Raw genomic sequence first — 23,236 nt, forward strand, 5'->3', positions numbered from 1 at the left:
TTTCACCACACTGTGTGTGTGAGACTATCAGTGGTACTCCATCCATTTTCTACTGTTTGTCCCTTTTGGGGTCGCTGCAGCCTATCTCAGCTGCATTTTAGTAGATAGATAGTACTTTATTGATTCCTTCAGGAGAGTTCCTTCAGGAAAATTCAAATTTCACCCTGGACATGTCGCCACTTCATTCCGGTGTCTTAACTTTTCGGGAGTCTCACAAACCTGGTAATTGTAAAACAAAATACACAAGTGTAAAACAAATGTGTTCTGTTAAATCACGAATAGGCTAGCCTATTACACTATAGTTTTTTGCTTGACAAATATAACCAAGTTAGTTGCCAACAGCCACCATTTAAATGACGTACATATTCTTTCAGGATAGTTCCCTCAGGAAAATTAAAATTCCAGCAGCAGTGTACAGAATTGAGATCGAATGTAAAAAGTAAATGATGGGGGTATAAATGGAAACAAAATAGAAAAAATATTACAAAAATAATACAAATAAAAAGCAACAATAAGAATAAAAATAAATACATGAAAGGTGGAAAAATACAATAAGACTAAAAATAAAAAGCAATGAGAACAAAAATAAATACATGACTGGTTTGAACACGCAGAATACAATAAGACTAAAAATAAAAAGCAACAATGAGAATAAAAATAAATGACAAGTGTGTGAATGGGTGAATGTGCAAGTAGTGTCAACGCGCTTTGAGTACCTTGAAGGTAGAAAAGCGCTATACAAGTAAAACCCACAACCCACAAGTTTGAACACGCATGTTTATTTCCTCACCCAGGACTGAAGGGGCAGTGTCACAACTTTTTTCATACACACAAAGAAGAAACCGGCTGCTGTCATTGGATATCTCTGGCACACGAAGAAGAAACCAGCCGTTGTGATTGGTTGGATGTTTCTCTACCCAATCACTTTAACTGCTCAATTTTTAAAACTCTAGCGCCAACCGTGCAGCCAAAGTGTTGTTGGTGAGCCTGAGCTCGACGTAAAGCGGCAAATATGTCACGGGTAGGTTGTTGCTTTTATCTTCTAACATTACCGAGCTCAGCTCGCTTAGTTTTACTGTCATTCGGTGTATTGTCAAGCTGAACGTGTCATGTTTATAGCATTCCTTGAATTGATTAACGTGGACCAAACGTATTAGGGTGTTACCATTTAGTGGTCAATTGTACGGAATAGGTACTGTACTGTTCAATCTAATAATAAAAGTTTTAATCAATCAATGTCGTGGCTAAACTGTAAAATAATTTCTCCTCTGCCACCTACTCAGTGGCCTTGTGCAGTGTTTTTCAACCACTGTGCCGCGGCACACTAGTGTGCCGTAAGATACAGTCTGGTGTGCCGTGGGAGCTTATGTATTTTCACCTCTTTGGGTTAAAAATATTTTTTGCAAACCAGTAATTATAGTCTGCAAATGATGTGTTGTTGTGTCGTGCTGTCGAGAGCTCTGCAGTGACCGTGTCATACTCTTCCATATCACTAGGTGGCAGCCGGTAGCTAATTGCTTTGTAGATGTCGGGAACAGCGGGAGGCAGTGTGCAGGTAAAAAGGTGTTTAATGCTGAAACCAAAAATAAACAAAATACGAGTGCCCCTTAAGAAAAGGCATTGAAGCTTAGGGAAGGCTATGCAGAACGAAACTAAAACTGAACTGGCTACGAAGTAAACAAAAATTGAATGCTGGACGACAGCAAAGACTTACTGTGGAGCAAAGGCGGCGTCCACAATGTACATCCGAACATGACATGACAATCGACAATGTCCCCACAAAGAAGGATTAATACGACTGAAATATTCTTGATTGCTAAAACTAAGTAGATGCGGTAACTGTCGTTTAAAGGAAGACATGAAACTGCTCCAGGAAAATACCAAAAAAAGAGAAAAAGCAAGCAAAATAGGAGCCAAGACCAGAACTAAAACACTACACACAGGAAAGACCTATATTGCTTGGTTATGGTTAAAAGTCGTATCCAACAATTGCGACAAGGTTTTACTGTCAACTGAGATTTGTTATTTAATGATTTCTGCTGGTGGTGTGCCTCCGGATTTTTTCAACGAAAAATGTGCCATGGCTCAAAAAAGGTTGAAAAACACTGGCCTAGTGGTTAGAGTGTCCGCCCTGAGAGCGGTAGGTTGGGAGTTCAAACCCCGGCCGAGTCATACCAAAGACTATAAAAAAATGGGATCAATTGCCTCCCTGCTTGGCACTCAGCATCAAGGGTAGGAATTGGGGGTTAAATCACCATAAATGATTCCCGGGCACGGCACTCGTGCTGCCCACTGCTCCCCTCACTTCCCAGGGGGCGATCAAGGGGATGGGTCAAATGCAGAGGACACATTGTGTGTGACAATCATTGGTACTTTAACTTTAACCATTTAGTGGTCAATTGTACGGAATATGCACTGTACTGTGCAATCTACTAATAAAAGTTTCAATCAATCAATCAATGTCGTGGCTAAACTGTAAAATAATTCCTCCTCTGTTCTTGACGGTGATAAATACATAGTTTTCAATTATTTTTTTTCAGAAATTATGTTTCTTTTGAGCTATTTTTCACTTTTTCCTTCACAGGTTGTTAGCAGTGACTGTTAAAAGAAACATGTGCCATTAGATCAGTTGGACTCCATTTCGTCATTCCCAACAGCCTCAGGAGATTTCCAGCATGGCAAGAAATATGTCAACAGGGTGTTCGTCATCTTTTCTGTCTAACCAGGAAACGGGCATGAATAGAGAAAACATCACCCCTGAATTACCTCCGTCATCTCACATGCAGTATTTGGATTCTGACAACTTCCCGGAGATCACTCTCCTTGACGTCACGGGAGATTGCGAAACGCACCAGAATATAAATGATTTGTCCACACTTAAAAGCATGCCTCCAACACCAATGTCTGCAAGGGGGCTGTTTAGAAAGTTTGTGCCTCACAATAATTCAATGAAAGAGTCAACTTCAACTCCAAAGATGAAGGTAAACAAAGCAGTCATCAGACCGCATCCTCACCTGGATAGCAACGTTTCTGTGTTTTGGTTGTATGATGAGTGTTTGCCAGACATTACTGATATCTCAATTGACTGTGAAAAGACTGTAACCTCACCTCGTGACCAATCTACTGCCTTACTCACTACTTGTGACAACATTTCACAGAACGCAAACTTTGAGTCTAACATGGAACACGTAATATTGAAGCTTGGTGAAGCAACCAGCAAGAAGATGACTTCCCTAAAAATTAATAAAGCACTGAATAGTCCCATATCTTTAGCTGCAGGTGCCACAGGGGAGAGTGTACCTACAGATCAAGATAGCCTGCCTTCTGGGAAAGCAACCTGTGTCACAAGTGATAACAACACAATCATGACAGAAACGAGTATAACTGGTGGTCACCGTAACACCATTGATGGCCAATCCCAATCTAGTAGCAGAACCGGCATGTTAGAGAGCAGCTGCTGTGACGCCTACCACAACACTTTAGAGACTAACCCTCCACATTTCAATAGCACATTACCTTTGGTCGAAAAGAATTCTAGTGATAGTCGCAACACATGTGATGCTAACCCTTTTCAGTCCAGTTACATCATAACCAACACTTCTCGCGATGGTCACCAGAACACATTCGATGCTAACCCTCTTCATTCCAATAGCACATTACCTTTGGTCGAAAAGAGTTCTAGTGATAATCACAACAGCTGTGATTCCAACCCTCTTCAGTCCAGTTGCATTATAACCAACACTTCTAGCGATGGTCACCATAACACTTTCGATGCTAACCCTCTTCATTCATATAGCACATTACCTTTGGTTGAAAAGAGTTATAATGGTAATCACAACACCTGTAATGCTAACCCTCTTCAGTCAAGTTGCATTATACCCAACACTTCTCGCGATGGTCACCACAACACATTCGATGCTAACCCTCTTCATTCAAATAGCACATTACCTTTGGTCGAAAAGAGTTTTAGTGATAATCACAACACCTGTGATGCTAACCCTCTTCAGTCAAGTTGCATTATAACCAACACTTCTCGCGATGGTCACCAGAACACATTCGATGCTAACCCTCTTCATTCCAATAGCACATTACCTTTGGTCGAAAAGAGTTCTAGTGATAATCACAGCAGCTGTGATTCTAACCCTCTTCAGTCCAGTTGCATTATAACCAACACTTCTAGCGATGGTCACCATAACACTTTCGATGCTAACCCTCTTCATTCAAATAGCACATTACCTTTGGTTGAAAAGAGTTCTAATGGTAATCACAACACCTGTGATGCTAACCCTCTTCAGTCAAGTTGCATTATAACCAACACTTCTCGCGATGGTCACCAGAACACATTCGATGCTAACCCTCTTCATTCCAATAGCACATTACCTTTGGTCGAAAAGAGTTCTAGTGATAATCACAACACCTGTGATGCTAACCCTCTTCAGTCCAGTTGCATTATAACCAACACTTCTAGCGTTGGTCACCAGAACACATACGATACTAAACCTTCCTCTCGGAACAATGGCACAATAACAATGTTAGACAGTAGCTATACTGATAATCATTCTAACACATTTGATGCCAACCCTCCTCTGTCTGGTAGCACAATGACCAAATGTGTGAGTGGTCACCACTCCTTTTCCGATGCTATCCCTCCCTCTATGACCAATGGCCCAGCAATGGTGTCCGAAAGCAGTTCTAGTGATCGTCACCAGAGCACCTTTGATGCAAGCCTTCCTCAGTCTGGTAGCACAATAATCAATAGTTCTAGTGACGGTTACCGCAACATCCTGAATGCTAACCCTCCATCTCAGTCCAATACCATAGTAAACATGTCAAAAAGCCAGTCGAGTGAATGTCAGCAAAACACCTGTGATGCTAACCCTTCCCATTCGGGTAGCACAACAACCAACAGTTCCAGTGATGGCCACCACAACACCTTCAATACTCACCCTCCATCTCAGACTAATGGCCCAAGAACTATGCCAGAAAGCAGTTCCAGTGATTGTTACCACAGCACCTTTGATGCCGACCTTCCTCAGTCTGGTAGCACAATAATCAATAGTTCGAGTGATGGTCACCACAACATGTTGGATGCTAACCCTCCATCTCAGTCCAAAAGCACAATAACCATGTCAGAGAGCGAGTCGAGAGAATGTCACCAAAAGGCTAATTCTACTCAGTCCGGTAGCACAATAACCAACCATTCCAGTGATGGTCACCACAACACATTTGACCCCAACCCTCCTCAGTCCGGGAGCATGTTAACCAACAGTTCTAGTGGTCACCACAACATGTCCGATGCTAACACTTCTCAGTCTGGGAGCACAATAACTAACAGTTCCAGTGGGCACCACAACATTCCCGGTGCTAACCCTCCATCCCAGACCAATGCTACCCTAAAGATATTAGAAAGTAGTTCAAATTATGTTCACCACAACACCTTGGACACTTTACCTGCTCAAGCCAGTGACACAATAACCAACAGTTCCGGTGGCGGTCACTGCAAAATCTTAGATGGTAGCCCTCCATCTCAGTCCAATTGCACTAAAACTATGTCTGAAAGCAGTTCCAGTGATGGTCACCGCAGCAGCTTCGATGCCAACCCTCCTCAGGTTGGTAGCACAATAAGCAACAGATCTAGTGGTGGACACCAGAACATCTCTGATGCTTGCTCTCCTCAGTTGATGCTCCCTGTGTCAGAAGGTGGCTCCAGTAACAATAACCACAACACTTCTCAGCCAAATGCCCCAATAACCAGGTCAGAAAAGAACTCGAATGACCATCACCAAGGCACCTTTGATGCTAAGTCTCCTCATCTCAGTGGCCCAATGCCTGTGTCAGAAAGTAGCGCCAGTATCAACCATCACGTCACGTTTGATGACAAACCACCTTCCCAACCCAGTGCAACAACATCAGTGTCAGAAAAAAATTCCCGGGATGATGGCCCAAATGACAAGGTGTCTCAACCCCTTCAGAGAACATATGAGGCCAGTTTAAATAAGAGTCAATGCGCGACCAAGGATTTTTCTGAATCTGTGGTTGAAGACGTAAACATTTATACAGTCTTCAACAACAAAGTTACAACTTTAAATCTGGATGACACCCTTGATTTGAGAAATAACATTCAGTTGATTACTTCAACACCGATGACCAGTTGTAAAACGTTTACTGACATCAATCGGGACCAGGACAAATTGCTGGAGGCACAGAAAAATCTCCACGAGGATGCTTCCAGCAAACAAGCAGTTCAGGCGCCAACGTCCAACATGTCATCCAACATCACCTGTGATCAAGAGATGCTTTTGCCTGCTAAATCCATGCTGCCGATCTCCAAAGCTGCGTCGCAGCTGCTCAAATTCAAGCCGGCATCCCTGCTTCCAGGACGAGGAGACATGAGGGGATCAGGTCTGCCTATGACAAGGCAAAGAACTTCAGCTGAAGCTTTGAGTGCACGCACACTTCAGAAGGTAGGCGTTTTTTTTTTTTAAGCTGTTAATGTTGCTGTTTAATTGGGAAAATATGAGGCCATAATTCTTCCCACCTCCAAAGACATGTACCTGGGGATAGGTTGATTGGCAACACAAAATTGGCCCTAGTGTGTGAATGTTGTCTATCCGTGTTGGCCTGCGATGAGGTAGCGACGTGTCTAGGGTGTACCCCAGCTTCCACCCGAATGCAGCTGAGATAGGCTCCAGCACCCCCCGTGACCCCAAAAGGGACACGCGGTAGAAAATGGATGGATGACCCAAGACTCTTATATGGAGACTAAATCAAACACAAAATGAATCTTGGTTTAAAAAGCATCTTTTTAATATCAATGACAAAAACCCATCATGTTAGCTGATAGACGGTTGATTGATGACAATTATTTTAAAATTAGCACCATTACCCCTCCTGTGTTTACTAACTTGCTAACAACATTCAGGCTCTTTTTTCCTGCGGGCCTGTGTCACTGGTGTGTAGACAGAGTTTAGTAATTATCGTTTAATTTGTTCGTTTATTCAAGTAATACAGAAAAGAGCAATTTGTATTATTTTTAAAGCAGGATAGGGAGACCACACAAATCCACACTTCTTTAGGGCAGGATTATTAAAACTAAAATACATTGTAGAATTGCATACTTTATTAGTGATGTTCAAAGCTAGAAATAAAGTTTTTCCGAAGGACTTACAAAAGTTATTTGTGTTCACGTCTGAAGATGAGAATCACAGAGGCCGTATGACTTTAAACATACAAGAGCGCGGACAAATTTGAAACAAATGTGGTTGTCCATTGTTGGTGTGAAAGCATGGAATTCTCTAAAGAAAGACTTAAGAATATTTGCAAGAATATTTTTTAATTTAAAAAGAGTTACAAAAAGAGACAACTGGAATTATATCAAACTGATTCTTGATTTTGATTGGACGTTTCATTGTAAAAATGCCTAAACGAAAATTTAAAAGTGTGTTGGAGGAAACCGTGATAAAGTCATCTATTTATATATATATATATATATATATATACACTCACACACAAACACAATAATATTATTCCATCTGCTCCTTTCTGATCATGGAAATGTATAAAAAACAATGAAAGTGTGAACTGTACATGACTTGTATATATGCATTTTCATGAAAGGAATAAAGAGATAATAAAGTAATTGGATGAAACACACTTTATTGCCTCAATGTGTGTTTTAGGGAAAAAATTTAATAAAATAAATTGTTCTGCTTGCCAAAACCATCATTATTTTATTCTAATCATTAATGCAGATCATCAACATAGAACCCGCACTTTTAACATTAGTGCATTAATAAATAAAAAAATGCTCCGCTATTCGGCGCCCCAATAATCACGGCACCTACACACTATCCCTCTCATGTGTGGTTTATTGCAGCTGCTGTGCGGAAAGTATGTCCACGTGTATAAAGCTCCGGGTACTCCATTTGGTCCAGCTTTTAACAATCTTTATTAGTTTAACACTTAAAATTAACAATCTAAGCAACAGGGTGTAGTTACAGCTTTTTTCAAATTGATTAATCGCTGTGCGTATGTTCACATGCAAGCGAGCGAACGAGTGAGTGACGAGAAAGGTTCGTTTACTTGGGCTATAGTTGTGTGATCTCTAACCAACCTGCTTGGGGGAAGAGTTGGGTTAATACAGAAATTATTTAAAAATCAAATACTGAGAATTATTTTGTGCTTTTTAGAGTTCATCTGTTTGCCGCCCATACAACTTGGGAGCAACGACGACAGGTAAGATTCTAAGTTAATTATTTTTGCTTGAGTAATAAAACACAGTAATACGATAAAACGTATGTTTGTGGTCTTGTCGTCCCTCTCTATTAGCATCCGAGGTGCCAAAGTTTGGCCTGGAGAAGCCACGATTGACTGCTAAACCATCATGCCTCCCCAAAGTGGGGCCACTCCTTAGAACGCGATCCACGAGAAGCAGCACACTGACTTCCTCCAGCGTTGGTAAGGACTGTAATTTTATAGAAAGATATGGTTGTTATTAGGGCGACACAATTAACCAAATTTTAATCACGATCACAATTTTAGCTGGCACAGTTAAAATGAGGGACATCGTCAGCGATATTAACATTCAAAAGGCGGGCTCCGCTGTATATCAAAACGAGCACTTTCACAACAGCGGTGGCAGAGAACAGGTCTGTGATGCGTGCGCCTGTCAACACCAGAGACCATTGTTTATGAGCATAAAAGTCCATCACAATGCCGAACTGAAACATTAAACATTATTAGCATTATTAACATTAACACATTTTTCCCAGGGTTTTGCTGTATCCAATTAGTTTTGTTTTCATTTTAGTTCTCTCGCTTTACTTCTGTACAGTCTTGGCGTGCATTTTAAGACTGCACTATTTTTATTACATGGCGACAGGTGTGGACAATACTGGAGACATATGCATTTGTCCCAACCAAAAAGATAGCAGAGGAGACACATTTTAATTTTGCTTTCATTTTGAAAGTGCAACATAGCGTGGTGTCACTGGTGGCTCCTTCACTATGTGTTTTTTTCATGACAAAAAGTTATTACTTTAAAAACTAGTTCATGTGACGTTGCCTTTTGTGAATGTTTTGCAGTCTACTGTGTAGTTAGTTCCTGTATGACATATTTCTGCTCAAACTTTTTAATGATCCGTACATGGACCAATACAGATTGTGTCCCTCAATCTCAAAGTCGTTCTTACGCCCGTGGACGTTGGTACAACACGCTGCCCTGCTTGCCTCCTTGGAGTCGCACTAGCCGGCCTAACAACTCACCATTATACTAAATGGAACCTGCAGACACTTTTCCATTGAATCATTGCACTAAAAAAACTATATTTTTGTATTGTGTTATTTCGTACACATCTTTCACACAACAATCAAATGTATGATTAGGTCAAGCTGGGGTGTCCAATTGAAGCGGCCACCCATAAAAAGTGTCCTGTTTTTAATGTTTTCGGGGGGGGGGATCATCAAAAATGGGGAAAATAGAGTGAAAGGCATCAAGTAGTTGGAAAATACTGGCACTCATGATTACCAAAAACACAAATATGATATTTAAATAAATTATAAATGGGTTGTACTTGTATAGCGCTTTTCTACCTTCAAGGTACTCAAAGCGCTTTGACACTATTTCCACATTAACCCATTCACACACACATTCACACGCTGATGGAGGGAGCTGCCATGCAAGGCGCTAACCAGCACCCATCAGGAGCAAGGGTGAAGTGTCTTGCTCAGTACACAACGGACGTGACGAGGTTGGTACTATGTGGGAATTGAACCAGGCACGCTCGGGTTGCGCACGGCTACTCTCCCACTGCGCCACGCCGTCCCTATATGCAGATGATGTTTATTTAGCCTTTTTATTAGACTATTTCATTTGAAATTACATGATAGCATCGCGTTTAACCTACCCCCAACACTGTTTTGCTTAATATAATGGATAATTTGGATTAATAATCATTATTTCAATATTGATTAAAAAAATAACCGCGATTATTATTTTGTTTGTAATCACACAACTCCAGCTATCATGTTTGAAATCCTTTTGTTTTCTCATTCCTTTTAACCTCTAATACAGCAGTCAAGATTCCCCAAGCAAAGAAGCACAACTTAGCCAGAGATGAACCCGTTGTAAAGAAGACAAAGATGGGTGAGAACATATTTTCCACTATTGCAACCAAAACACTACTGTCATGACAGTGTGGCTGCTGCTGTGTAATTTTTCAGATGTCTCCACATCATCCAGTCACGTAGCATCAACACCTTCTGATAGACAGAGCTCAGCCAGAAGCTTGAGGCCATCTGCCAACTGTCAGCCAGCTTTGATGCCTAAATGCCAAAAAAAAGGTAGGCTGGAATTTATTTTAAGGTTGGTACACATAGATTTTCTAAGTGTTTTTATCTGTTAAAGACCCCACACATAAAGATAAAAAATCGGGCATTGAGCTGTTTTGATCTCTGTGTGGTGTGCTATGATAACATCAGGATACATACATGACCATTCTGTCCCACCACATAGCCATACTATCAACCTCTAAGCCCTAAAATCCTGCATGAACAAACAAGATTTAACAGCCTGGGTGTTTTGATCTAAATATAGATAGTATCGATGCCAAGGGGGGTATAGGTATCGGATCAATACTAGCATGATAGGATCATAACTTTTGTTGTAGCTCCTCTTTTATACGTGGAGAAAATGACTCTATTTTTATTACAGCATCTCTTCTAGTCTGTCAGTGCAAACAGCGGGATTTTTCACAAACATCTGCATTTAATGTTTGTTATTTTGGAGGTTTTGTTTACATTTTTAAATTAATGTTTTTCTTACATTACTATTTTATTATTTTGCAATAACGACTTTTTTCTTAAACAACTGTGTGTAGTATAACTGTAAAGGGATATTTTATATACTACTTCATTGTTTTAAATGTAATTAGTCATAAAAATATTTTTTTTGCCAGAACATATGTTTCTTGTGTGTTCACAATCATACCTAAGTACCTAGAGGCAAAAATCACAAAATTAATCAATGATAATCATATTTCAAGTCAAAAAGTGTCTATCAGTTTTGGCGATACTAGCCCTGTATTTACTTGGCATCTAAACAACACCAAAATTCACAGTATCGCCCACCGCTAGGAAATCAAAGAAGATGCTTCATGACAACCAACCACCACAACGAGTGAAAAACTGAAAAATAAAAGAGGCCATAGTGGTGTTGGCACTATTTTAAAGACAAAAATCCTAAGAGAAGAAAACGTAATGGAGACAGCTTCAACACAGACATTATGATATTCTGAACGAGCTAGAGGGGAGTATGTCATCAATAAAGGAGCTGTAAAAAAAATAAGCAAATGTTGGCTTCCTGATTGGCTAGTTACGTGCCACGTCACAATTCACAGACCAGTGATTCGGGAAACATCTCCATTCCCCACAGACATGAATAGTTTTGGTCGCAAATGTTAAAACTGTTCAATATTTACTGTCGGGCAATAGTTCCTCTATCAATTTTGGTGCTGATTATTAGGGCAAATTTACTCTAAATAGTAAATTCACTTCAGACCACAAGACATAAGATAATCGGACAGCCTGATTCTCTTTGTGTGTACCCCGCTTTAGGAATTCTAACTTTTGTTCTCTCTATTTGCTTCAAACTCCTTTTTTCTTCTCCTTTCAGATGCCACATTGTCCACCAGCACTGCTGAGACATTAGTAGCTGGTGATGCTGCCTCTAAAACTAAAAGCCTAAGACTGCCTGTGACTAGTCGGAGAGCTCTGCTGACTAAAGGCAATGGTGGGTTAAAAAAAAAGGCAATATAGGGTTAAGAAAGTCCCATATTTTCATTGAATTCTGTTGTACATTACAGGTTGTGCCAAATGCATCATTCTGGAACAGCAGCTTAAAATGCGAATGATAGAATGCCAGAAACTGAAAGAAGGTCCAGTTGCCTTTATTGTTCTCCTGTGTAAAGGTCATGTTTATTTATGTGTGTGTCAAGATAGTTCTTTATTAACACTAAAGATGCTATTATGCCATTGCCTCCTATGCCCCTGACACATCAATAATGTACCACAATTCTTCTCAACCCAAGATGAGTATTGCCTTTGAAAAATTATATTTCAACCATGTGTACATGCTACCAAGACTAAAAACCTTCAGCATTCCAGCATGTGGAATTAAAATATGGAACGGATTGAGGGAAGAACTCTCAATAGGCATTAATATGATCTAGTTTAGAAACCGTACAAAGAAACATGTTGGTTACGAAGTATAAGAATAGTATAATAAATATTTAATGAATGAGCGACTTGTCCGCGAACCTGAAAGGGACAAGCGGTAAAAAATGGATGAGTGGATGATAGACAATGTCTTATTTAGTAATAGGGTTCAGATCATGATATCAGACACTGTTACTAGAGGTGGGGCAAATGATCGATTTTGAGATGCATCGCACGATTATAAAATCGATTTAGTAAACGACGATCATCTATTTATTAACTGTAAATAAAGTAATGCAGACAGTTTTAAAATTTGTCTGACTGCAATGAGCCACCTCACCGAGATATCCTTTATTAAAGGGCACTTATGTTCCAGGTTTGCACACATTTTTATTGATTTAAAAATAAATGTCATGGGAATTAATTTAACTGTTTGTTATTACAAAAGCACTGTTTGACAGTAGATTGATGACAATTCTCCCGAAATTAGCACAATTACTCCTGTGTTTACTAAGTTGCAAGTGATAAATGTTTATTTAGTGAAACAAAAAGAAATGTTAAACTGCATCAATATACAAAAATTAAAGATGTGTTAATAATCAAGTTGTAATTGAATCGTGGGGTTCCCAAAGACCTCATATCTACTAGTTATTCTTCATTCCTTTAAAATTATTCAAGGTATTTTTAAATATTATGTACTAATTTATCACCCATCAATGTCTCTGTCAGCTAAACTTAAAATGTATCCGTTTATTTATAATGCTGTAATAATGATCTACTAACTATTAACTACTACTATTACACGTCACTTATTTTCTTCTATCAATAAACCAATGGTAAATATAGTTTTTTATTTAATTTATAATTATTTTAATTTAGCAATTCCTGTGATACAGAGAATTGGTAAGATTCAATAAGTTGTGCTTCTTCCTACTCCTTTTCGGAGACAAATTGTGTAATTATAAGCAGGAGATGTACTCTATTTGTATTATTTTTATGTATATTCAAATCAAACACTATTGGAAGTATCATGGCGGCCATTTTTTCTTTGGTTTGTTTGTTCAACTAATCCTACTTACATGTTGTGCTTGGCAGTCCCCTAAAGATGATAGTGAGCGTTTTGGAAAGTCCACTGATGTGTGAGAAATTTTGAGTCAGTCTGAGTTAATGGATCAAATGTTAGGGTTAAACAATTTTGGCATATTTTGCAGAAATATAATAGCCACAGCTGTTCAGGAGTAGAATGAATATACTACACCATATTTTTTATGTGACCATATATTTTTACAGTTAGGAAAGATCAAACTGTTCATGTAGTTAATAGTTAAGGTCCTCTTTTTAATTCCAATTTTTGTTTGCCTTGCAGAGCTGCAAAAGTACAAGAAAGAAGATGAGATATGAAACACCCCGATTCTATCATAGATATTAATTTTATTAATATTTGTAAGATTTTGACCATGTTAATAAATTGTGTAACACTGCTTTGTTTGTAAAGTTATTGTGGTATTATATAAACAGCAAAATGGTTGAATATTGTATGATAAAACCTTTTATATGTAAAGCAGTATTTTCCCCGTGGCTTCATGTATTTTTATTTTTATAAAAGGCAAGACATTCTAGGCTTCACGGTGGAAGAGGGGTTGGTGCGTCTGCCTCACAATACGAAGGTCCTGAGTAGTCAAGGTTCAATCCCGGGCTCGGGATCTTTCTGTGTGGCGTTTGCATGTTCTTCACGTGAATGTGTGGGTTCCCTCCGGGTACTCCGGCTTCCTCCTACTTCCAAAGACATGCACCTGGGGATAGGTTGATTGGCAACACTAAAATGGCACTACTGTGTGAATGTTGTCTGTCTATCTGTGTTGGCCCTGCGATAAGGTGGTGACTTGTCCAGGGTGTACCCCGCCTTCCGCCTGATTGTAGCTGAGATAGGCACCGACGACCCCAAAAGGGAATAAGCGGTAGAAAAAATGGATGGATGGGATGGCAAGACATTCTAATTGTGTCCAAAGCAGAATTGTTTCAAGTATTACTGGTGGGAGTGCTCATGTTATACCGGTAGGTGACGCCAAACCGGATGCCGGTGGTTGAGCCATCCAGTCGAAGAAGAACCACTTCCTTTCCTGGCTCAAGAGACCGGCACGATTGTCGCGCAGTCTTTCCTTGCCAACACCGCAGCAAAACTGGATTGTATCACTACTCAAACGCGAGAGAAGTGTCACAGAATACATTTTATAAGGACGTAGGTGAGTTTCGGTCAGGAAAAATGTCCCCTTTTGATCATTCCTTACTGTTGCCGCCATGTGCGCCAGCTGCGCGGCCTCCTGCTGGCATACTGCTAATGTAGCTTAGCATTAGCACAGAACCGCGTTACTTAGCATGTTCGGCAAGTCAGCTAAAGTATAACACAAACATTTCATTTTGCTAGTGTATATAATGTCACAAAGCGTGTAAAATGAGCAACAACTTTGTCAGTCAACATCACTAGGGGCATACGATTGTTAGGCATAGCATATGTCAAGGCTATTTCGTGTTAGCATGTGTAATGTAATTCTATAAACAACCGTTTTATTGTCAACCGGACTAGCATGGTTCTATAGTTACGTTATTATGAAGGATTGTGTCTTGACACTAGAGCTGTCAAAATTAAAGAGTTAACTCATGTTATTAGTCCCACAAAAATATTGCTTTAATCATGTACACAGTTGGCTTAATAATGCTACAAGCACTGTTACCTTAATCGCTGTACGGTCGGTGATCATAACACATACTTGCCAACCTTGAGACCTCTGAATTCTGGAGATGAGGGGTGGGTTTGGTGGTAGCGTCCTAGTAGAGTTGGTGCTGCAAAGGGTTCTGGGTATTTGTTCTGTTGTGTTTATGTTGCGTTACAGTGCGGATGTTCTCCCGAAATGTGTTTTTCATTCTTGTTTGCCGTGGATTTACATATTTGTAACAGTGTTAAATAGGGATGCACCGAAATGAAAATTTGTGGCCGAAGCCGAATAAAATTTAAACGCTTGGCCTAAGGCCAAATACCGAATAATGAATGCAGTTTTTCACAATTTTTTATATTGCATAAATAGCCTAGAAGAAAGTTTTAGACATGTTTTTCAAATAAAATTAATTTTTATTGAATATTGAAATTTTTTTAATCTTCCAGTAGCCTTTGCTTTTCAAAAAAAGCACAAAGTTTTTCATTTATATTAGGCCTTCAAACAAAACCTGCATTCCAAAAAAAAAAAAGTACATTAAAGTGGATAAACCCACAACAAATGAATTATTGTCCTTTTGGCAAAAGTCTGCCTAGCCACAGTAGATCGGCTAATGTAAACAGAAGGCTCAAGTAAATCTCAATTAAGTGTGTGCTAGTAACGTCATACACTTGTACAGGTAGCCTACACAACAGGCTAATAATGTAAACAGAAGGCTCAAGTAAATCTCAAGTGTGTGTTTGTAACATCATACACTTATACAGGTAGCCTACACAACAGGCTAATAATGTAAACAGAAGGCTCAAGTAAATCTCAATTAAGTGTGTGCTTGTAACGTCATACACTTATACAGGTAGCCTACACAACAGGCTAGTAATGTAAACAGAAGGCTCAAGTAAATCTCGTGGACGCAGGCTGCAACACTGTCATACATCTCCGGTAAGCACACATCAGAGAAATACCGTCTGTATCGTTTAACGGGGCTCAATGTGCTCCATGAGTCTCCGAAAGCCAATGTCCTCCACAACACTAAACGGTTGATCATCCAAAGCCATGAGCTCCATTACCTTCTTTGTAATTCCGTTTGCTTTGGCATTGTCAGTTGCAAACTTTTTTGTCCTCTCAAAGACGTCGGGGTGGGCGTTCTCGTGCTGTGACCAGCTCTCCTTTCAGCTGCTGCAGCCGCAGCCGTTTCTCTCTAGGGCTCGGCATGCTTTTCTGGGTGATTGGCTTTTAAATTATAAATTAAAGCAGTAGTGCTGAAGGTCTTTGCTGAGGCACCTCCTCGAGACAGTTTGGCTGAACATTCGTTGCAAACTGCAATTCTTTTGTCACTTTCCGACACTTTCAAATATCTCCACACTGCTGACTTTTTTTCCAAAGGTGCCGGGTTACAACGGCACCGCGTCACTGCACGTTGGTTGATTGCGTCACCGCGTCAAAAAATTGCATCATTGCGTCACACGCCACTATTGGGCCTTGCTTTTAACTCATTCCACCGAAGGCCGAATGTGGCTTTTTTTGCAATATTCGGCCGAATATATTCGGTTACCGATTATTCGGTGCATCCCTAGTGTTAAAGTTATTTATACAGCCAGCGTCAGTGTGACCTGTATGGCTGTTGATCAAGTATACCTTGCATTCACTCATGTGTTTGTAAAGGACGTATATATTATGAGACTGAATTGGCGTTAGTACAAAAATGAGTGTGGAGAATCCAACTGGTCTGCGATGAGGTGGCGATAGGGCTGGGCAATATGGCCTTTCTTTAATATCTCGATATTTTTAGGCCATATTGCGATACACGATATGTATTTCGATATTTTGTTTTGGGCTTGAATTAACACTTGATACATATAATCACAGCAGTATGATGACTCTATGTGTCTACACTAAAACATTCTTCTTCATACTGCATTAATATATGCTACTTTTAAACTTTCATGCAGAGAAGGAAATCACAACTAAGTCAGTTGACCAAAACTGTATTTATTAAACAGTTATTAAGCAGTGGTACAAACGTTTGTCATTTCCAAAACAGAAACCGCAAGATTGTCAGAGACATTTTAAGTGTCAAATAAAAATTAGCTGCATAATAGGAAATCCAATAGTGTTCGTCCTTCGCTGTGTGGTAGGTTACTACGAACATTATTAAATTGTATTTTTTTTCAAACGTTGTTGATGTGGAAATGTCTGCCTCTGCATTTTGATGGTGTGGGCGTGTGGCACCGAACGGAGATGTTGAAATGCGAAGTAAGTACTCTTCATTCTCTAGCAGGTGACTTTTCAAATGATGCTACATATTAGCAGCAATGCTACTTTTTATAGCAACGCTTTTGCCGCATGCTTGACTTATTACTCGGGTTGGGTATCGTTTGAATTCGAACTATTCCGATTCTTTGTTTCGATTACGATTCCTGACGATTCTCGATTCCAATTCTTCTTGAACCATGCCGGGATCAATGTGTTTGGCAGGTAGTCCCTGGAAGGTGGTATTTTGGGTTGAGAGTTTTCCCCATATCCCTGCAAACATAAACAAACATGTAATGTTGCTGTTACTGTTTAGCCCAGTATCAATTAGCTTAGCTCTAACGTTATTGCTTAACTAACCTAAATGTGGGAGATTCCACCTCTGAAAAGGGATGCAGTCTTTTGACTATGTGTGCAGTGACCTTTCTGTGGCACCGAAATCTTCCCCATTGCCGCTACGGTGAACGGAGTACGCGGAGCACATCGCGGAGCCTGGCTAGCAGGTTCTAAATTGTCTATGAAAAAATACGCGGGCTAAATTGTTAGCTGCCTCAACGTAGGAGCAAAACACATTATTTATTGCATAAATTGTTTTACTTACCTGATTCGGACTGCAGCCAGGCTGGGCATCGGAGCCAGAGGAAGAGGCAGAGTACTCCATGAACTCGGAGGTGCTTCATCATGTTCAACGTGCACCCTCCTAAGCACGAAACAGTCCTGTCGCACGTGTTACATTTCGCCGATATTTCATTTTTTTTTGTAAAATAAAGTCACACTTTCGACCACCGACGCCCGCTATCCATGCTTGACTGACTCGCTCGGCTACATAGGCTCGGCTATGCTAGCACTTCCGGCGGTGGGCGCTTCTTCGTTGGTGTTCGGCGGGTTTTTCTTCCGGTCGGCGGACCTATTCTTGTTTTCCGGTCGGCGGACTGGGTATCGAAACTAGGAATCAAAATTTAAATTTTTGAACGATTCCGGGAGAATCGGAAAGTTAGTCCCGGTTCCAATCGATACTCGATACCCAACCCTACTTATTACGGTTGTCTGTTCGACATATTCCCAGTTAAAGCCAAACCACGGCCAGACAATGGACCCCTGCTTTTTTTCTTGGGAATTACTTCTTTCTTCATTTGCACCTTCTTTTTTTGTATTACCACTCGCACGGCTCTGCTAGCATCACAGCTAACGTTACCCATGTCGCTACCTCTCTGCTCCGCTAGCGACAGTATGTGATGTATGTAAGAAGGTGTGCTTTCTGTCTGTGAGGAGAGACAGGAAAGAGCGAGGAGAGCCTGTAGTGTAATGCCCGTAGCTAAAAGCAACTTCGTGAGAACGTATACTCGAAAATCCCGATATAGTCATTTTCAATATCGCACAGAGACAAACCCGCGATATACCGTGTCTATAGATATATCGCCCAGCCCTAGGTGGCGACTTGTCCGGTGGTGTTACCCGCCTTCCGCCCGATTCTAGCTACGGTAGGTTCCAGCGACCCCGAAGGGAATAAATGGTAGAAAATGGGTGGATGGAATTTGACTTGTGTGCTCGCTGGCAAATTTCACTCCAAAATACAGTCTAAAAAAAACTTAAAATTAATCTGTTTACAAAGTGTTCAAATAGATGACATGCATTCACGTATAATGTTTAAAAACACACTTGGTAGACGCCATGACAGTAAAATTTAATTTGTGTGCAAATACTGGGGTATTTTCTTGAACAAATTCAGGGTGTTCCCTGCCTTCCGCAAGCACAGCTACTTCCGAAAAGAACAAATAGTGAAAATGGATGGATGGAAATTTTAATTATGCAAGCAAGTAATCACCTGTGATTATACATGATTAAACCCAGTTCCAAAATGTACTGAATCATGATTACTCCAAATTCCAAAATGTGATTAATCTGATTTTCTTTTGACAGCACAATTTTTGACCATTGATGTTTTGCAGATTGGGCCATTTCTTCAGCCATGTCTCGATTTTTTGCCACCGGGTCTGACAGTGAGTCGGAGGACTCCTTATCAGCAGATGAAATTACCCCAAAAGCACCCGGGACCACTTTCAAGCAGTCAGTTCAAGTGTTGCTATTATTGCCAGTGTAACTTTTTATTTAAGGTGATCTAATATTTTGCTTGTGTGCACAGGTCCCTGCTGCTCAGTGATGATGAGGAAGACACCAAGAGAATTGTGCGCAGCGCCAAAGACAAAAGGTTGGCATAGTTCCTCTTTGCAACTTATCTATTCTACAACTGTGCACACCAAGTTTGAAATATGTTCCTGCATTATAGGTTCGAGGAGTTGACCAATCTCATCAAGACTATCCGCAACGCCATGAAGATTCGGGACATGTCCAAGTGTTTGGAGGAATTTGAGCAGTTAGGTCGAGCGTTCCTCAAAAGCAAGAATATAGTGGACAAGGAAGGTGTTCCTTCATTTTACATCCGTCTATTGGCTGACCTGGAAGACTACCTGAATCAGGTCAGATGTCTCTTTTGTTCTCATTTGTGAAGGCTTGACACTGTTTCTTATAGCTTAAAGGGGAACATTATCACCAGACCTATGTAAGCGTCAATATATACCTTGATGATGCAGAAAAAAGACCATATGTTTTTTTAACGGATTTCCGAACTCTAAAAGGGTGAATTTGGCGGTTGAAATGCCTTTCAATTGTTTGTTGTCGGAGCAATGACCTTTCACCCGTGACGTCACAACGTGAAGCAATCCGCCATTTTCTCAAACTCATTACACACACCAAGTCAAATCAGCTCTGTTGTTTTCCGTTTTTTCGACTGTTTTTCGTACCTTGGAGACATTATGCCTCGTCGGTGTGTTGTCGGAGTGTGTAACAACACGAACAGGGACGATTTCATGTTGGACCAGTGGCCAAAAGATGCCAAAGTCCCTCGTTTGTTCCGCACACTTTACCGACGACAGCTATGGCACAGAGATGGCAAGAATGTGTGGACATCCTGCGAAACTCAAGAGCAGATGCATTTCCAACAATAAAGTCAACATAATCAGAAAAGTTGAGTTTTGTTGATGTTATTGACTTATGTAGAGTGTGCTAATCAGACATATTTGGTCACGGCATGACTGCAAGCTAATGATGCTAACATGCTATTAGGCTAGCTGTATGTACATATTGCATCATTGTGCCTCATTTGTAGCTATATTTGCATCCAGCCTTTCCTTCCACCCACATTTAATGCCAAACCAACACATACCAATCGTTGGTTAGAAGGCGATCGCCGAATTCGTCCGCGCTTCCTCCCGTAATTTGGCTCAATAGCTTCAGCTTCTTCTTCAATTTTGTTTTCGCTATCTGCCTCCACACTCCAACCATCCGTTTCAATACATGCGTAATCTGTTGAATCGCTTGTGCCGCTGAAATCCGAGTCTGAATCCGAGCTACTATGCTATACCTTTCTGTGCTAGCCGCCATGTTTGCTTCTGGTGACTTCACGCAGTGACATCACAGGACAATAGACGGGTGGATATAACGACGGTTAAAATCAGGCACTTTGAAGCCGTTTTTCGGGATATTGGGTAAAATTTTGAGAAAAACTTCGAAAAATAAAATAAGCCACTGGGAACTGATTTTTATTGGTTTTAACCCTTCAGAAATTGTGATAATGTTTCCCTTTAAAGTAGAATTGCGGTTTTTTTTTGTTTTTTTTTGCAGTTATTCATATCGTTATGTGAGATAAGCATACATATGTTTTTTTTATATGCATTTTTACTCTAAATACACGTAAATGAAAGTCATCCAACAATGGAACCCATCGGGGTTGCTCCATTTTGCCTAAGAAGCTCCCTAAAAACACCCCAAAATCTCCACCAAGGTTTTATATACATACTGTAAGTATACATGAATTGTAGTAACAGGCATACAGCAGCACATTAGTTTTATAGACACATCACGTTGTTCGCTTTTTCCTTTAACAATGACCATACGTCTACTCATTGCAGACTTCACGGGAGACGACAAACATAATAAAACAATGACTTACTGTGCAATGTCTGCTCTCACAAAGTTGCCAACTGATGGGATGATCAAATCCGTCTGTTTGGATGAAAAAGTATTCATATTATTGCAAATGGTTGAAGAAAAAAACAGTGCCGCACACTAGCCTCTTTATGTGTTGTCCCCGCCGGCTGGTATATGTTGAAAGTCACAGATGACAAACTTCTCGGTTTATGTCCACAACCTTTTTCTATCCAAGTGAGAGGCATGATTTATAATCTAGAATTAACGTTCACCAGCTAACAGGCTATCATGAGCAGCAGCTCAGTATGTCAACAATGCAGCTGCACAAGTTATTTAGATTAAGGCGCGGCTAAATTAGTTTGTCTGCCTAATTGCTTGTAATAACAATATTGCCAATTCTTTTAGTATTAATGTCACAAGATGTAAAAAGGAATATTGTTGGATCTTGTTGGATGTTTTTTGTTGAGTCGCTTAGAGGGAAAATTGATTACTCTATCACTGTTGCTAGCCATCCTATAAGGAGCAGGATTGTTTTAAATCAAAATGCAAAAAATAAAATATGTGTTATTGTTTCTCTTGAGGCAAAAATCCAAAGCAAAAATGCAGTTCCTTTTTAATGGGTGAGAGTGTGGTTTGTTTGGCCTTCAAAGTATGTGAACTCTGAATGTAAACAAACATTTGTCTGTGTAATTTATTATCACAATTGTTTCAGCTTTGGGAGGACAAAGAAGGCAAGAAGAAGATGAACAAGAACAATGCCAAAGCACTCAGTACACTCCGACAGAAGATCCGAAAGTACAACAGGGATTACGAGAAAGAAATTGCTGCTTACAAGGAGGTAAGGAGTTGTATGAAAGTTGTTTAAACGTGGTCAGTAGGAATTGAGCACCTAGTTTAAATTTATTTTGATGTTTAAGCATCACTAGAATAGAAAGATGAAATAACACTTAAAATTATTGTTTCCCTCTTTCACTTAGAACCCTCAGGAGTCTGCAGATGAAGAGGAGGAGAAGGGACAGGATGATTCAGGTAACCACATTTTTCCTCCTTATTACTAATGAATAATAAGGTGTCTCTGTAGGTCACTTGTGTGTGTTAGAGACTGGACAACAGCTCTGACTCACTTGGGCCAAAGTGGTTTTGTGTCACACGTTGGTTTGCAGGTATAAATCTCAAAAAGAGCCTTGATATTACACGTCCCGCCTTTTTCATGTAGTAAAATTACCATCATATATCGTGATTAATATGATAGTAGTTTAATTTCAACCATTTACATCTATTAGATAATATCAGCTCCTAAACATCACTTGCCATGTCACATAATACTGAAAGTGACATTTTTAAAGTGAAGTATAGTGAATTATATTTATATAGCGCTTTTTCCCTAGTGATTCAAAGCGCTTTACATAGTGAAACCCAATATCTAATTTTTACATTTAAACCATTGTGGGTGGCACTGGGAGCAGGTGGGTAAAATGTCTTGCCGAAGGACACAATGGCAGTGACTAGGATGGTGGAAGCGGGGATCGAACCTGCAACCCTCAAGTTGCTGGCATGGCCGCTCTACCAACCGAGCTATACCGCATAATTAAAGATCTCTGACACCGCTAACATGTTCCTTAGTTAAGAGGCTTACTGAATATGCAATGTTTTTCAGGAACGAGTAATCTAAACCAGTAATCAGATAAAATTGAGTCATCTATGTCACTCTGCGTTATTTTCCTTAGCAATAATTGTATTTGCATTCTTCTTGCATTTTAGGAAGTGATGGCATGTACGCGACAAATGTTTTCAGCATGCGTCAAGTCAGTTTTTAGCCCAAGATGTAGTCATGTGTAAGGTGTAGAGCAGACCCACGGGCAATCTACTTTTATGGAGACAGTTAGTCTCCTGCAGCCACAAGATTTCTAGAATCCCTTAAACATGTAATTAAAACGATGAAGAAACTTTTATTGTATTTAAGACAATTCATTTTTGTCATGAATTGTGAGGTTATAAATACATCAAAATGCTTAGTCATAATCATTTTGACTAAATACTTCCTTCATTCTTACGCAATGGACTATTCTATATTA

The 23,236-nt window shown here is 40.0% G+C and overlaps 2 protein-coding genes across 2 annotated transcripts in view; both read left to right on the plus strand.

Moving 5' to 3' along the window:
• Positions 1-866: 866 nt before the first annotated feature.
• Positions 867-13,695, plus strand: LOC133558215 (probable serine/threonine-protein kinase DDB_G0282963). The gene is made up of 9 exons (XM_061909432.1): positions 867-1,021; positions 2,585-6,464; positions 8,190-8,235; positions 8,329-8,457; positions 10,073-10,144; positions 10,222-10,341; positions 11,672-11,788; positions 11,862-11,933; positions 13,580-13,695. Exons 2-9 carry the CDS (start codon positions 2,676-2,678, stop codon positions 13,612-13,614), a joined length of 4,380 nt encoding a protein of 1,459 aa, XP_061765416.1. The 5' UTR covers positions 867-1,021; positions 2,585-2,675; the 3' UTR covers positions 13,615-13,695.
• A 599-nt stretch (positions 13,696-14,294) lies between these two features.
• Positions 14,295-23,236, plus strand: part of eif3c (eukaryotic translation initiation factor 3, subunit C) — a 28,134-nt gene continuing 19,192 nt past the window's right edge. The window contains exons 1-6 of the mRNA XM_061909433.1: positions 14,295-14,456; positions 19,124-19,241; positions 19,318-19,383; positions 19,462-19,651; positions 21,874-21,999; positions 22,139-22,190. Of these exons, the coding sequence (XP_061765417.1) occupies positions 19,144-19,241; positions 19,318-19,383; positions 19,462-19,651; positions 21,874-21,999; positions 22,139-22,190 (532 nt within the window). The 5' untranslated portion in view covers positions 14,295-14,456; positions 19,124-19,143. The remainder of the gene's footprint in view (positions 14,457-19,123; positions 19,242-19,317; positions 19,384-19,461; positions 19,652-21,873; positions 22,000-22,138; positions 22,191-23,236) is intronic.

Source organism: Nerophis ophidion, linkage group LG08 (assembly GCF_033978795.1).
Source record: "Nerophis ophidion isolate RoL-2023_Sa linkage group LG08, RoL_Noph_v1.0, whole genome shotgun sequence".
NCBI lineage: Eukaryota > Metazoa > Chordata > Actinopteri > Syngnathiformes > Syngnathidae > Nerophis > Nerophis ophidion.

Excerpts from the sequence above, each read along its gene's own strand:
- LOC133558215 (XM_061909432.1), top strand. The coding sequence starts at position 2,676 with ATGGCAAGAAATATGTCAACAGGGTGTTCGTCATCTTTTCTGTCTAAC. Across the intron at positions 10,342-11,671 it reads GCCTAAATGCCAAAAAAAAG|ATGCCACATTGTCCACCAGC; the intron begins GTAGGCTGGAAT and ends TTCTCCTTTCAG. Across the intron at positions 11,789-11,861 it reads TCTGCTGACTAAAGGCAATG|GTTGTGCCAAATGCATCATT; the intron begins GTGGGTTAAAAA and ends TGTACATTACAG.